Raw genomic sequence first — 17,432 nt, forward strand, 5'->3', positions numbered from 1 at the left:
TTTCCTTAGACTCCTACCCAGGACAAATCCAAGAAAGTGGAAAACCTAACAAAGTGTCTTGAAAGCAATGATCAGGAAGCAGTAGAAAAAAAAGTATGCTTTCTGGATCTTCAGAAATTCAACAGATTTCTTCCTCACAAAGTCTAGAAACAGCTGTATGAACCTCAAGGAACTGGAAACCTGTTGACTAAACCCAGGAACACTGAACACTACTGGGAAGCTGATCCTTCTTTTGTTTCAGAAGAGGAGCAATATACAATGATAGACATATACTTAGGAGACTTAAAGCTGGGAGAACACCAACTTTTCCCAAATGTTTCTCCTGTAATAGGTAAATAATGCATGAAAATATATGCAAGACATGAAAAATACATGAAAAACCACAAAAAATCCTGTGTATATATATTTCTATATATGTATATGTGCATATACAATGTGTAGAAAGTGCAATTTTTGTTAGTCACATATCATGTAGCTCGATTAAATTTTTAATTATCCCTGTGTTACCCCAACCAGGTTGCTACACTGGGCAGAATCTTGACTTCTCTTTTTTTTTAATTTTCTAAGAAAACACGAACAGCATAACAATCCTGATTATCTGGAGAACAGTAACATTTTGTGTGACACGATTAGCATTTTACTAAATTATTCAGAATAATGACAAAAAGCCATTTGGTCTTGACACAAAATACACTAGAGCCCATGAGAAGACTAGTTTCTCGTTAGACCAGGCCTCCCTTGAAAAACTTTACGACATATTTCGAACATGTAAATCCATTGCCTCTGAAATTACATATGATGAGCAAAGTAAATAGGAATAGGGTTACCTCCCTATAACAGTGATACATTATTAGAAGTAATTTAGTGCTATATTCACTGTATGTCAGAAAAGGAGGGAAAGGGAATTACTAGAATAATTTCTCCCTCTTCACCTACTTTTTATAGAGCGGGAAGAAGAAACAAAATCCAGAGGACAGCATGGTGGGAAGGTGAGACAAGAAGAAATCAGGTGTGCAGTCTAAGGCAGAACAGATGCTGACAAGCTGGGCTGCTAGCCTCATAAAAGATGCAGGAATAAGGATGGGGAAAACTTTACATTCCTCAGCAGTCTTGGATTGTTGGTAAGACCTGAGGCATGGTCTCCACTTAAAAGGTTTTGCTGGCATAACCTTATCATTTAGAAGTGTGAAAAAAAATCCCACCCACATCACTACACCTATCTCTGAAATTAAAAAGCCCAGCTGTTATCATGGCAGTTCTCAAGAGTCAGCAGTTAAAGTCCTTTCCTACAGGACTTTGCCTACACTTCAAACAGATACATCCTCACACCCACTTGTTACCCCTTCCTCACAAGACTAATTACATTTTGGTTTCCTCTCCTTAATTTGGTCCTAAGATTCACTCCCTCCCCATATATCCCTCAGAAATCAGTCTGCTACTTTCAAAGAAATCCCCCGAGGCCCAATTTTCAGGGGGTGTGACCCATCTAACTTTCTCTGGCTGCCTTTGAGGCCGTCCCAACTCCAGTGCCTCCAAGCCCAGTGGAAGTCAGGAAATGAGAGCATATGGTAAACAGTTTAACTCACACTAGTTTGGCTTTCAATTCTAGCATGATTTTTCAGTGTTTTGCATCTAGTAAGATGTCTGTTAACTCAAAAGGCTCTGGTTCGAGAGAATAAATGCAGTGACAGTGGATAGATACCAGTGTACCAAAGCTTGTTCCTAAAGAAAGGTGGGTGTGCCATACCACGTATATATGATATGTCTATTCAGTTTTGCGACAGATGAAACTTGAACTCTGAAAAAATGATCTGTTAAGGTTTAAAGCTGAGTAGGTTTAAACCAAAACAAACACAATAACCAGTATTAGGTTTCTGAGCACATCCAGAGCACTCAGCTCACCAGCAGTCATATATTTACAGACTGGCAGCGTATGCCCAATAATAGACAATGAATCCAATAATAGACAATAAAGCCTGTTGTAAAAGCCACTTGTAATAGCAGCTGTTGTCTCTATCAAGAAAATGTCTTTAAAGATGTTACCTTCTAATACTTCTTTTTTCTCTTACTCCCTCTTTTCCGGAGACAGGGTAGATGCTATAAAAGAAATAAACCTTAATTAGGGTGGGCTAATTCTCAAAAGGAACATAGCATAAACATCTTCCTTCAGTTACCTGATATTGACCACATACACAGTGTAATTCCAGTTCTGGAAAGTACGGTTTAGCTGAAAAACAGGAAGACATTGATCACATGAATGGTCAGATGTTAATGGGGCTATTTGTTGCTTAAGAGAGAGTTAGAATTTCACCCTTCTCCCCCTTGAGAAATCCCCTTCAGTTTTTCAAAGCAAAGAGAACACTCTCCCATTTCAGTGAGGTGATATTAGATGTACAACTGGTAGTGAGAGATGTGGGCTTTTTTACTGACAGAAGGAAATCTCTATAAAGTCATGACACAGTGTATAGGTGGGTGCACAGGATGCTGAACTTCTCCTTTTCTCCCTTTCTTCCTCATCTTAAATTCTCAAAACACTTTGATTAGAAAAGATTTACTGACAAAACTACAGGGTCAATTTTCACCTAAAAGTCTACAACATTATGATGGTCTTTTTTTCAGACCTTTTTGTACTATTTATTCTGAGTGGGCAATAGCTGCTCAGTTCTCCCCCTGGGAGACACTTTCACATACTCTACTAGGGCGAAGTGACACCCTTCTAGATTCTTTGGCTCAGGCACCTATGTACTTTGCCTGGCTGCTGCTGCTAAGAGAACAATCTTGGCAGGTGTGGATGGCTGCATTTCTGGTTTGTAGATGACTATAGGTGGTTTCTCTTTGTCATCGTTTAACCCCAGTTGGCAACTAAGAAGCACACAGCCACTCACTCACCCTCCCTGCCCTGGTGGGATGGGGGAGAGAATTGAAAAAAAAGTAAAACCTACAGGTTGAGATAAAGGCAGTTTAACTGGACAGCAGAGGAAGGGGAAAAAAAAAAAAAGTAGTAATAATAAAAGAATATACAAACCAAGTGATGCACAATGCAATTGCTCACCACCCACTGACCGATGCCCAGCCCGTCCCTGAGCAGCAATCACTGACCCCCTGGCCAACTCCCCCCAGTTTCTATACTGAGCATGACATCATATGGTCTGGAATAGCCCTTTGGCCAGTTTGGGTCAGCTGTCCTGGCTGTGCTCCCTCCCAGCTTCTTGTGTAACTGGCAGAGCATGGGAAGCTGAAAAGTCCTTGACTAGCGTAAGCACTACTTAGCAACAACTAAAACATCAGTGTGTTATCAACGTTATTCTTATACTAAATCCAAAACACAGCACTATATCAGCGACTAGGAAGAAAATTAAGTCTATCCCAGCCGAAACCAGGACACTCTTCCTTAGCTTCTGAAAGTCTCCAAGTTTATTAAAAGAAAAATGAAGAATAATTGCCATATATTTATGACATCATATTTCCATGTAAGTAGTTGGTATAAAGACTACTTACAGATTGTGTGAGTGCCACTATGCAAACTGTCAAAAAGGACAGAAAATAACTATTCAGACAAGAGAAACTTTCAGAGGCAGGAACTTCAAGAATCCTCCACCTGGAAGGCCCAGGTAGGAGCTTACGTCTGCTAAACTGGGCTGAAAAAACAGGGGCTACTAGAAACCCCAACAACTGACCTATAGCAGAAGATTTCTGAAGTAGAGAATATTAGGGTAAATTGTAAAAGTGTATTGCCTCACACAAAAGAACAATGCCTGTTTTTTTATTATTTCTATCACAATATAACTTCAAAACCACATTAGTATTCTGAGAGAAGAATTTCCCTCTACATAGTGATGTTGGAACTTAGACACCTGCCTCTTTCAGTGGACAATTCTGGTTTCTCCATACTTTCCAAAATCTCAACTAGTATCTACATTTCTTAAGAAGTTAGCTGGTATAGTGGAGACGTTTCAAAGTTTTATCCATAGTGCCTAATAGCCCCAGCTGGACCTGAATTCATTACTGTGCAAATCAATAAGAGAAAGATCTTCAGAGAACACATTAATTTAAGAATTTATTTGGTATTCTCTCTTTTTTTTTTCCTTTTCAGATTGATAACATCAGTGGGCCAGATTGATATATGTAATCACACAGGAAAGAAAACTTGACTTACCCATTCTGCAACCACATCACGTACTTTCGACTCTGAGTTGGAGTTGGAACTAGAGACAGTTAGAGATATCCTGTAGAATAGCCCACCTGTCCATTAAAAACAGCATTATAATGTTAGAAACTGAGCAATTTCACCTTTTTAATAATGAGACTTTAGTTTCATGATGAATATAAAGATTGGGCTGAACCCCAGATACATTGACACCTCTTATTGGCATCATACAAGTTTGGAGTAAACAAGCCCTGCAGGCTTGGGCCCATTCTCACTAGTCCTGTTGAATTAGACGAGAATTTCCTCCCCCTCGAGATTTTTAGAGACACTTAAATGTGACGTGGAAACTCACAAATAATGTGTATATACAATAATATGTAATACAATAAATAAATAAATTTGTACAACATTGCTGTACAATAAATATTCAATAATGTGTAATACAATAAATAATAGTATTTTGCATATACCTTTAGTGTGGTGTGTAAAATGAAAGCTCATGAAAGTGTCATGAATTTAAAAAATAATCATAATTACTGAAGTCTGTAACATGGATAAATTCTGCTCTCAGTCATATTGGTATAATCCAGAATTCAGCCACTGCAGATTAGACTTAAAACTTCGTGAGAGCAGATAAGGCTCATCGATTGAAAGTAACAAGATAACTGAGGACAGAATCAGGTGGGAGAAGGGATATCCACCTCTTGTTTTCACAGCACAGTCTTTGCTCTCAGGCCTGGCAATGGCCAGATAGTAGAAGAACCCACATGAGCTTTACAAAACTGGCAGCTGAACAAACCATCTTTCATTCACAAAATGTGTAACACCTGGCTTGGAGTAATCTTATATCCAGTAAAATTGTTTTGAAATGGCACTGGGTAAATATAAATTCTCTTTAAGCTCATGAGTTGGTAGGCAACATTACAAGATTTCACATCTAATAAATAACATCAAATCATCTCCTAGTTATGATCCGTGTTAAAAGTCTATACTTTTCACAAGTCAAATTTTTTTCATTAAGCTACTAAAAATTCTGTATGCTCTGGTTGGATAAAATTTCCCAGGATGAGGGGGAGGTTTAAGAGCTTCTGGATCAATTCACTTGCCAGTATGCGCACATGTATCATTGCTTGGTTCAGGGCTGTTACCAAATGAAGTTGTGGGTCTTGATCACAGATACAGGTATTTATATAAATCTTATGTAAATCTTACAGAGACACTACCTAGGACAGAACAGGACATAACAACAATTATACAGAAATCCCTTTCTGTCTCTTGATTGTAAAGGAACTGCTCTATCTTTCTGAGTCTAAATAAAAGACCTTTTATTCTAGTTATGTACATGTGGAGCAAATTTCATCATTTTACAGCTTCATAGATAATCATTTTACATAAGCTTGAAATAAAAATATCTGGAAAAAAATTGAAGTCAGTATTTTCCCATTTAATTGCACATATTGGTTACTATCCTATTCATGAGCTGGCTTGAGTATTGTTCTTTCTTCTCATTATGGAATTGATCATATGATCACTGAGATTAGTATGAAAATTCCTTTGTGATAAAATACCAAAGAAACAATTTCTTGCAGGAAGATGGTTTACCAGTTACCTTCTTTGGTAAGCTGTGACTAAATTTTAGATATGAGTAGAATGAACTTGCTTGCTTTTTGATGTATTGTCTTTTTTTCCTCCCTTAACTCAGCAGACACACAAATTTGGTGTGCAGTTTAATCTGAAAATGTATTTTAGTTTGTTACTATTACTGTGATAGTTTCAAATAAAAAAGAGAAAAAAAAAGTCTTTGGAAGTAGAAAATTGGACTTTGGGCAAGTTGAAAACACTTGCAAAACTTGGATCTCATCTATATGTATATATCTCTGTATATACATATATTAAATTTTATATGTATAATGTACCTTTTATGTGTGTTATACAGATACACACATACAGAAAGTGTGCATTATATATATTCTCACACATTCATATATAATCATATATATAATTATAACCTTATTTATATAATTATGTATATGGACAAAATCAACTTAATATAGGAATATGCAAAGTATTTTTAAAATCAAACATTGTAACTACAAACTACTCAACAGCTTCAAGACCTCCACCAGATGGTGACCCAAAGCGTGTTTTAATGAGGCAAAAAAAGAACAAGAACAAAGAACTAATCTACATTTTTAAACACTCTCAGGAGACTGCAGTAGCAGATAGTGAAAACTAAAAATGATTTCTCCCTCTCCAAATTAAACAGTAGAAATCCCACCTCAAAATGCTGCATGAAAAAAAATATTTTTATGGGCAGAAAGTTGATGAAAAACAGCCAAAGATAATTTGAAAAAAGAGGAAAAAAGAACCTGGAAAAACAATTCTCCCCACACCCAACACCAACTACAAAAATGTACTGATCAATGAAAAAACAGGAATGTTTTTTTTTTCAATTCTGTTAGGCAAATTATCCAAAAGTTTCTTTTGGAAAATCATTGCTTTTTGAAAGTTAAATTCTCAAAAATATATGAATACTGTAAGTGAAAGACATTCATACAACCTCAAAAAATAAAATGGCATAAAAATATATAGAATACATGGCAACCCAATATATTATGCTCACAGTCTCATGAGAGCTGTCTTAGAGAAGTACACAAAAATTAGAAATCACGTTAATGACATTTACTATCACTAAGATGTTACAAATTCCCTTCTACTATGATTAAATTAGTATTCTAGAATCTTTTCATATGCCAAAAGGATCTATATCTAAAGGATGAAAGTCAGCTACTTCTACCTTCAGTCTACCAACTGAATATCTAATAGATAAGATGATCTGTTTTTTTTCTACATCTAACTTAACGGCTTGACATACTGTAGTTGACCTCAGGTCGACACAGGCAGCCCAGCTCAGTGAAGGAATAACATAAACATGATAAAAAGACTGCAGGAGAGCTAGGAAGTTGATTCGGTGGTGGGTAAGGGCTGGTGTTTTGGCTTGTCTCAGGTGATAAATTGGCCAAGGAATGAACATGTGCCGAAACTGATGACTGATGGTACATTATAGAAGAAACCAGCGTTTGGGACTGCATGAAAGAGTGATGGATTGCTGCTCCAGGTGTCATCAGAGTGCTGTTCAAGATGGTCTCTTTGTGCTGAATCATAATTCCACTGTATGAAGATGGCAAAGGTATCACATCATTCATTATTGCAGTTCTTGATGACTCCAGAATAGAAGAGAGATTTGCAAAATGTCCATAATCAGGGTTTTCAAAATCCAAGGCATGAGTATTAACAATATTTGGAGAAGACATTCCTTCTCTGTGCTTGCTAATGTATTCATACACCTCCCCTTCTGAAGCCTGTTCGGAAAGCCTCAATATATTTGTTGATGTCAGAACAGCAGAATTCCTTATGTCTTCATTATCACCAATGACTTCTTGTTCTACTGCCCATAGAGAGTATCTCAGATTGTCCCCTTGATTTTCAGTGGAGTTTTCTCCTAAAACAGTTAGATGACTTCTCAGTGTTACTGTTGTTGGCAAGCTTAACTCTGCTACATCCCGCTGAGGGATCAGGCTTGGAGAAATCGTATCAAGATGGTTCTGAAAACTTTGTGGGAGTGGAGGTGTTGAGTAGCTGTAAGGAGGTACACTGACTCTGAATTTTGAGTCTGAATGAAGAAGGTGCCTTAATTCCAATGACATTGTCTTTGGAAGGAAGTCAGAAATCATTGAACTGATGGTTTTTAAAAAACCACCTCCATCTATTTGAACTTTATTTCTTGCTTTATCAATAGTATTTGTTATACCATCATTTGCTGAAAGACTTTGAGACTGTGGCGCTCCATGTGTTCTTGTACTGTTTACCAAACTCTTAACTGGTGTATTGACCAAGAAAGAAGCTTGGCTACCCCTTGAACATGAAGGCTGGGTTCCTGAATCTGTTGGAAGGACAGAAAGAAGCTGCTGCCTATTGTTTAGGAAGGTCATGTTGGTTTGATCACTTACTATGTCAGTTCCAATTTGCATGTGCAAACTATCAAATATCATTAATTTTTCTGTGGACTTTTCAAGTACCTTATCAAAGGGACTTACCTGTACCTGTACAGAGGGTTGACTCAAAGGTGCTTCCAGGGAAGGGAAAGGAAAATCAAAATAAAATTCACTGTTGGAAGACACGGTTAGGTTTGCAAAGTTCATTGTTGACTGCAACCGTGATATTGTCCTGCCATTACTTTTTGAAATTCTCTTTGAAAGGCCTGGAATAAATGAACTAAAGATTTGTGCTTTCAAAGCTGATGCATGACTAGAGAAGTTCATTTCTTCAGCCCTGTGACCTAATAATCTAATGGCAGATGTTTGTTTAGAGATACTGTCAAACTTGGCAGGTGAACTAATGGATGACAATCTCTCTGTTGGGAAAGAAAGCAGTTTATTAAATGAGAGCCACCAGTTTTCTGATGGCTCCCCAGAAATCACTTGAGATGCTTCTTTCAAATGATAGGAAACAGTCCAGAAACTTGCTGTTAAAGAAGGGGAAATATCTACATATTTTGTTGGAAAATCCAAGTAACCTGAGTCCCAGGAGTTGCCAACTCTATTCATGTTCTCTGTCTCTAATATGGAAAAAGCTGATTCTTCATTTTGATTACTATCATGAAATGCATCTAAATTGTTTTCCAGTACTCCATTTCTGAGGGTCTCACTTGGCTTTTGAAAATATACTGAATGTTTTAAGTAATGAGACCAGTAATTGCTATTAGATACCAATACGCTGCCACTTTCCAAATATATGTCAGTCAACGATTGTTGGTAAACAGGCAAGGTCATTAAAACATGCTTAAATGCTGAGCTTGTCCAGCCTGTTCCTACCAGAAGTGCTGAAAATGTTAGTAGTTCTCTACTGTGTCCTAGGACTGAATTTGTCAGTTGGATGTCAGGCATAAATTTTGTGTGTGTCTTTTTCATGTTTTGAAAAAAAGTTGTTGGGTTTGCACGTGGAGTCTCCACAGAGGTTAAATTTGTAATGACTCCTGAATGATGTTCCTTAATGTGCGTAGATTTTCTCAACTGAAATTCACTGTTTGCTGATATCACAGAAAAAGGTTTCCTATCAGCATTGCCTTCTATCATTTCCAGGTAAAAATTTTCATGTATGAAGTCTAGCAAATCTAGCCTACTTTTTTGGAATGATGATTCCTCCTCTGTAGATGACATAGATAAGCTAGAAAGAGACTGACGTCTGTCTTCTTGAATGTCAGAGCCAAGACGATGATGAAATACAGTCTCATTCCACCAACTCACAGGCTCCAAGACGTCACTTATATGCATGAAATTGGTTGTGCCGCTGTTGGAGGATGAAATCCACACAGTTTCTTTTTTGTGTTCGTAAGCAGTATTGCTGCTGCTAACGGGAGAGGGGAACGCTGACTCAGAGTCAGAATGATCTAGCCCATCTGCCAAAGCCAGTGCTAGCTCTTCATTAGGACTTCTGTTTTGAAGAAGAGGAACTGCTGCATTCACAGAAGGCTCTGTAACAACATCTGCTGCATCAGAAGTGCCGTGAAATGAACTTCTAGAATCGTTCAAAATATTTTCATTTGGTAACTGATTCATCATGGTATTATCTAGGTCGATTTTTTCTGTAAAAGCAGCCAAGGTATTGTTGCCGGTCTCCTCAGAAGCAGCTGATGTGGACATAGTTGGAAGAAACAAGCTGTACGTGCTTTTTCTCACGGGGTTCTCATCTGCTGAGTTTTTACTGAAGTGGAGAGGCCTTTGTTTCACTGGCCAAATAATTGGGGTTGAGATAATTCCTATGGTTTTGACCCCTTTTATCTTAGATTCTTGCTGCCTCTGTGCTTGTGAATGGGAGGATTCAGGTGCATTTCTCTTCATTCTGAAGATAACCGTAGCAGGAAGTCTGAATTCCTGCAGGTCTGTGTGTAGTAAGCCAGATAGTTAATGGATTAAAGAAAATATATGCAACTTAAGTGTCTGTTCTTGGCTGCCTGCTCTTGGTCTAAAAATCAACTTACCAAGAGTGGAAAATGACGCCAGTTAACTGAGTGAAAGTTTAGTTTTCTTCTACTGTAAATGAATTTGGCTTATTTTTCTTAGTCTTTCTACTTTCTTTTGGGAGTTTCAAAGCCAAAGAAAGGACTTAATTGTCCAGTTTTTATTCATACTAATATTAATAAGGCATTCAGTTCCTTCTGTAGTTAAAAAAATTAGAGTTAACTGCTCATGGTGAACATAGAGTGAGTGGCTCCACAAAAAGAAAAAAAGCACAATTTGGAAGAAATTTTCAATATTTTCTTCTTACTTCTACAGCTCAGTAAATCCAAACAGGCTGAATTCAGATAAATTGTCTATTGTATTGTAATGTAATTGTCACATTGTCTATTGTACTGCCTGATTGCCAATGTACAAGAAATGATCTGCCAAGAGAAAATATACTCCAAGAATTTTAAATCCTATAGTAACAACTGATGTATTTGGAAATAAAAAAAAAAAACAAAACGAAACCCCACAAAAACCCCACAGATTCTAATTTACTTCTCTGGAGCACACTGAAAAAATAAATCTTTATGAAAAATATCTTTAAGCCTCAGATGAAAATTGCAGAAATCCATCTCCATGTTGTTAATAATGTTTAACAACTATCTTTAACAAACTAATAAATACTTTAGCAGCGCCTCACAAAATGATGCTCAGTCTCTAGGAGACAGTGATATCATAGAATTTGAGAAAACCTCAAAAGAAATCCCTGCTTTTTTCCTGTGCTAATAATAGGCTCATTTACTACCTTTTTTTTTCCCTTAATCTTTCTAAATGAAAAGTAAATGATATTTGATACTGTCAACATTTTCCCTAGTAAAGTCTGATCCAGCTCTTCTTGAAGTCAGTGGAAAGATTCCTGTTGACTCAGTGGAAGTGGCTTTGCTCCATAGGAACGATTCCACTTGGCTCCTGCGCCCGACTAGTGAGGAACAGACAATCCCAGCATACTACCACCCTGGCTGCACAGGCGGGAGCTACACAATGCCTCATAATCTGCAGCCTTAAAACATTTCAATAGCGTGGTTCTTTTTGGACCCTTTTTAAAAATCCCTCTCCCTTCCCTTGTTCTTTGCATGGGTAAATACAACGGGTGACACAAAGCGAGCCCCTTTTGTGCAAGAGCCAGGTACACATGATACAAGTAAACACCGAGTTTGATTCTGTTCTCATTTACACCATTCTTGCATGTTCTAGTGAAGTTACTCCTGATTTATTTCAGTGTAAATGAGATCAGAACTGAGACATGACCCTTGACATTATGATACTATGAAAAACACACCTTAAAATACAATAAATTTGCTCTAGACACAGTACAAGGAAAAATGTAACACAGGATTTCTTACCATTGTTTGGCTTATCGTTTCTATTAGTATCGGGCATGTTAGTGGTGACAGTGGGTGGTGTAGGAGTAGTAGCATTTACAGTAGCTGGTAATAAAGATGAGAAAGAGGTGAACTTGAATGAAATATGAATGTTAATAAGGTAAGACAAAATGGGAACAATGCATGACAATGTAAAATGAAACCATCTACACACAATGCCATAAATGTTAAATAAACACATTATTTTTTCTGCACAAAGCGATGAACGGATATGAACTGAGGTCCCAATCCTGCAATCTTCACTTTCACTGACTTCAGTGGGAGTTTTGCCAGTGTAAGGTTTGCAAGATCAGTCCTGTACTGCTTTCATAAACTCAAAATCCTCTTATGAGAGCTTCAGATCCAAACAGCTGTGCAAAGACCAGAAAATAGATCTTATAAGTTTTAAGATGCATGCACTTAGAATATTACTTGTGAAAAGAATAATTGTCCCTACTCAGGGTCTGAAGATGACAAACAAATGCAAAACTAAAATGCTCATGTAAGGATCCAATTAACTCCATTGAACTCCATACAATGAAGAGAATTGAAATCAGACTTGAAATAATTGAGATGGAATATATATTTTGAAAGCTTCATGTAGGATCTCAGCTGTACTGTTCCCACTGACACTAACAGGAGTCACCCCACACAACCCTGGCAAATGTTTCCCAAGGGAACCAGCTAGAACACTTTTTAAAATCAGAATGAGGAGCCAAAACTGCAAATTTCCCCCCCAGCAGACTGGGAGGGTATACATGCTAGAGGAATTCAAAGATCACACCACTAAATTTTCAAATAATAGTTTGGAAAATAATTTAATTTTATCTAGTAACTCCCAGGGAATGCAAATCTGCTCACTGACAGATTTCTTTTTTCCTGAAAACTCTTTTTAAAATCCAAAGGTTGGTGCAGTATAATCTCAAAGTGTTACATGGCTTTTGCGGATTTTGACCAAGAACCAACCTGGAAAGGTTAAGCAATTCTATCTTAGGCAAGAAATTGCACTTTTGATTTTTTGTGAGGTTGTTTTAGATAACCTTTTGAGTCTGAAAGTCATAAACTCAGGTCTCAGCTTAGGGAGCAGGTTCATGTTCAGGTTTCAGTGAAACAAGAAACTCAGGGAAAGAGAAGGAAGAGTTGGACGCTGCAGCAAACAGGTTCTAACTGGGAAAGAGAGTATATAAAGTGACACCCTGTAACACAAAAAAGCTCTTCTTCCATGTAACTTCAAGGCTATATTGCCTTAGGTACAACTTATAAGGCTTCTTACTGATTGTATCTTCCAGCCAACGCTGTTAAAGGAGAAATCTTCCAATGATTGAAAATATTTGCTAAGCGTAATGGAGAAAACAGCTCTTTCATCAGACTGTAGGTGACAGAATCTGGCATCCACAAACTGTGTTACTAGTGCTATTGCACAACACACAACAAATAAACAAAAAAGTAATCCAAACTGTCCTCTCAGTTTAAAATAAGTTTGCAGTGCTGACAGAAATAGACAGACAGACATCTTTTTATGATTTTCATTATTATAACAATAATGATGATGATGAACAGGGTAAAGCTGATCCGCCACTTCCAAAGTGACAAACACAGAACACCAGTGATGCTTCACCAAACACTTTTCAGAGAAGGAAAGAGTATTACCTTCATGAAAGTACTCATAGTGTTTATTGAAGATGTGATGGTCTAAGAAATTAAAAGATGCTACCTTTCAAACTTGCCCCTTTTATTAGAGGTAATATCTTCCACTAGACAAGTTAATAAAGCTGGAAAAAAGGATGAGGCTTTTAGAAACTCAGTCTTGTTTTGCTGAAACTGTGTCCATTTCTGCAGCCATGTTAGCTGACCTAATGAAAGATATTCTCTCTCCTTTCACACTATGCCATTTTGATAGAGGAAAACGCTCAGAGTTCTTCCAAGAGAATATACAAAGTTCTTTATATGGTGGCTGTATTACCCCTTACATATAAAAAGACTAATCCTGAATAATTGTTGCTGTCACGCTTACCTAAGTTATTCGAGTAGTAATATTTAGATCATACTGTGCTTTGTGAATATGATGCCTGAAAATTTGAAATCTGATTATGGACAAAACTGTCATTTCACTTTCCCTACAGAGACCAGTACAATATGCTCCAAGAACCTGAACCAAATTTCCCTCAAGATAATCTGGGAGAAGTACACTGAAGACTGACATAGATGTCTTACTGGCTTCCCAAGCAGAGTGCATTTTCCTTTTTATTTTTAAGCTAAATCTGATTTACTTGTCGGTTTTCAAAGAGAGACTCCCTCCTCCCCTTTTGTATTTTATTCTCTCCTGTCTCCTTCTTCTACCATTCAGCCTGGAAAGGGTTACAAAGCTAGGCATTATTTTTGGTGCAGCTGCTGCTGTGATTAAAGTTTAAGATAGCATACTACCTCGTTAGCAGCTCTGTGTTCATGAAGGTATTGTGGAAATGGGCTCATGTCAAGCATTTTTATAGAACTTCAGCCTCTAAGCAGAGCAGAAGGAATTAAGTGTCCTTGAATGTCCAATGATTCACATGGCATGGAAATCTTTAGGGTTCACCTAGTCCTTGCATTCAACTGAGCTGACCTTTAAAGACACCTAATGAATTCTTGTATGTGGTGATTTTTACACTATTAAACCATCACTAAGTGCTGTAACAAGGGTTTAATTAACTAATAGTTGCTGGATTTTGCAGTTTGAAGTTAAAGTTTTACCTGCTAATCTCAAAGTATCTAGCCTCAAAATAGCTTATTGGCAAAAATGAATAATAGTCAGTTCCTTTATTTACATCTGCTCATTTTTTATTTACAGATGTATCCACTTCTTATCCTGGTTAATATTTTACTGTCAAAATGTGCAGGAGGAAAAAAGATGGAGAAAGAAATGAAAGCAGTCGATTAATTCAGTTTTGATATAATGGAGACTATTTGGAAAATGTATTATCAAGGGAGTGATCACATTTTTTCCACATATTGTACGTACAGGACACCCACACACTTGATGAGACTAAAGAATTCCTTTCCTTGCTATTTTTTATTGCAGTTCACCCTTTTAGAAACGATAATAAAAAAGAAATGGAATAAAAATACCCAAGGAAAATAAAGATTTCCCAGAGATGAAACTGTGAAAATGACCTGGGCTTCTTACCTTGGCAAAGGCTTCCCAAGTTTGCACAACTGGTTGGTTCAATTGTAGAAGAGGGAATTAGGTATGAGCCTTTAGAAAAAGAAAGTAAAATAATTAGAAAGGTTTGACTACTGGGCATAAAACTATCATGTCTCAAAATATATTATATCTTGCAGTAACACAGTCCTCATCCTAATTTCTCTCAATGGCAAAACTGATACTGCCATTTGCCTATAAGACTTATGTGTTTTCATTTTCTGTTGCAGCTGAGGGCTCCGTGAAAACCCTGCTGACTTGCAAGTTACAGTCACTTGCGTATTCTCCCCCTGTTTTCTTAGCTTTCGCTAAATAACATTGCATTAAATGAATGCAGCTTGCATGTACTCTGTGAAACAGCTTCAAGCGGAGAGGTCAGTATGGCCATAGGATTTATGCAATCTTCATGAGTAATAATGTGTGCCTTGGAGAAGCAACCACACTCCGCTGCTGTAGCACAGGTTACCCACCACACGCTTCTGAGTAATCTGCCTGTGACAGACACCAACCAGATAAAAGGTGATTAAACTTGTTCCTCTGCCCAGGGTGTGGGCATGATTAATATTCTGGTATGCATGATTTATAAGCAGATAATGTTATAAGTCTGCATCTCTGCTGAATTATTCATAACAACATGCACACACTTTGATGATCTGGAGACAAAAACAGGACATATAAGAATGGCTACAGAAAAAGAACTGGTGAAACTGCATTAATTACACTTCGTGTATCCCAGCAGTTCAGCTGCAGATACAGCTGCTTTTGCACACTGTGTTGAAAATAATGGGACCATAGAGCATGGCATAATCTGAATCTACTGGGAACATTGCCAGTTTTGCTTTTGCTTTACCACTTCAGAACCATATTGACTCAATGAGGTCCTCTCATGAAACATTGTATCCTTCCATAAAATTAAAGAGCCACCACCCATCAGCTCGTAAAGATAACTAGGGAAGTATTTCCTGTGATGCAAGAACAGATGAAGCATGGGGCCTCGACACAGAAATCATGTCACACCACAGATACCATTACATGTATTGCCAACAAAAATAAGGTAGAATTTAAAACATGTGATCTGCAACAAATATTAAAGCTCAGCATTTTTTTTTTTTTAATGGATTAAGAGATACAGGCAAATTCACTTCCTCGGTACACTTCCTATGAACTCCAGGAAGGATGTTCTAAGTGAACATACTACCTCCTGCAGGAGATTTTTTTTCTTCCCAAAATATATTTGCTAATATTGAACAGTCAATATCAAGGCCTGCTGTAAGTTGTCTCCTCTTGGTTCTGTATCACCTGAAAGTTGGCTTGGAAAATCTGCGGACCTTCATATTTTCTTCAGTGAGTATTTAAAAAAAGATCGTGATTTTATTTGGTGAAACAAAAAAACCCCAACAATCCAACTTTACAACACTTAAGTCAGACGACTGTATACTTTAAAGAGGAATATTTTCAGTGAATATATTCAATAAGCATTTTTTTAAGTTTTAATTGGGTTGAATTCCGGCCAGACGAGACTTTCCCTCAGTGTCCACTAAAGAAAATATAATGATTTGGATGCAGATACTTGGCATAAGCTACTTTATGAAACCAAGTGGCATGGTCAGTAATGTGAACAGCAGATATGGACCTGTACTACAGACACTTTGTGTGATAATTCTCACTCATTTCAAATGTCTAAAGCTCAGACATCCGTATCTGCTTGTCACGCTAGACTTTCTTTATAGTCAGTGGAGAGGAACAGGCACTCCTACAGCAAAAAAATTCTGACTTCACTGAGACGTCTTCTTCACTATGAGATGCGCTGACCTTTGGAACAGCCTTTTTCATTCCACTATTCATAAACAGCACTGAGGGCAATTGGCTCAGCCTGAAACATCATTCAGCTGCCTAAGGCGGACAGATCCCACCCTGAGTTAAATCTCACAGTGAAATTAGGAATTCCTCTGGCCTTTGGGAATGAAGGATTCATTCAAAGTGTACATGAAGCAAATGCAATTGCAGGGATGGACAGACATGAAGCCACATTACCCTTAAACTGAGTAAATCATATCCTGCTATAGGTGTAGCAAGTGCAGGCTCCAAAATCAGTACCAGAAGTTGATTAAATGCTCCTCAGTTTTCCTGTACTGAGCTCTGAACTGGTGTAGTTACACTGCTGTCATTACTTAGGCTACTTGTTTTAAAATTAGTCTGGATACCCAGGCTGTGTACATATACCTTTAAATGCAAGCTGTGTGAAGGTACAGCAATAAAAACAGAATTCTGTCAAGTCTTCCAGAAACACCCCACCATGATTGCACAGCTGTGAAAACATTAGTCTAAGGAATAAACTAGGAGAAGGTAAAACTATGAAAAGGTTATCTGGAACAATTTGCCAATGTTTTTATGCTCTGTAAATCTACTTGTAAAAGCTTTGTCTGAAAAGCCATGAAAATAATACCCCTTGAAAAACGTAAGCACTGTTCAGGCACAGATATGTTGAGATCACTGCTAAATGCTTGGCTTGTTTTTTAAGTTATGTGCCACTTCCTGGGGAAGCGTTACTGGAGCTGCACGAAAACCTCTTTTCTGCATAAATCCTTCCATTGCTGCTGAATGAAGCCTAATCAGTTAGAGTCATCTCCCTACTGCCGGTGGTTTATTCAGGGTTGATAGCCTGACTCATCAACTCTCCT

At 37.6% G+C, this 17,432-nt stretch overlaps 1 protein-coding gene across 1 annotated transcript in view; it reads right to left on the reverse strand.

The window, feature by feature from the left end:
• ADGRG6 (adhesion G protein-coupled receptor G6) overlaps positions 1-17,432 on the reverse strand; it is a 112,754-nt gene that overhangs the window by 42,483 nt on the left and 52,839 nt on the right. The window contains exons 5-9 of the mRNA XM_082305888.1: positions 14,737-14,805; positions 11,556-11,639; positions 4,157-4,242; positions 2,175-2,227; positions 2,044-2,097 (exon numbers count right to left, since the gene is read on the reverse strand). Of these exons, the coding sequence (XP_082162014.1) occupies positions 2,044-2,097; positions 2,175-2,227; positions 4,157-4,242; positions 11,556-11,639; positions 14,737-14,805 (346 nt within the window). The remainder of the gene's footprint in view (positions 1-2,043; positions 2,098-2,174; positions 2,228-4,156; positions 4,243-11,555; positions 11,640-14,736; positions 14,806-17,432) is intronic.

Source organism: Platalea leucorodia (assembly GCF_965183815.1).
Source record: "Platalea leucorodia genome assembly, chromosome: 3".
In the NCBI taxonomy this organism is placed as follows: Eukaryota; Metazoa; Chordata; class Aves; order Pelecaniformes; family Threskiornithidae; genus Platalea; species Platalea leucorodia.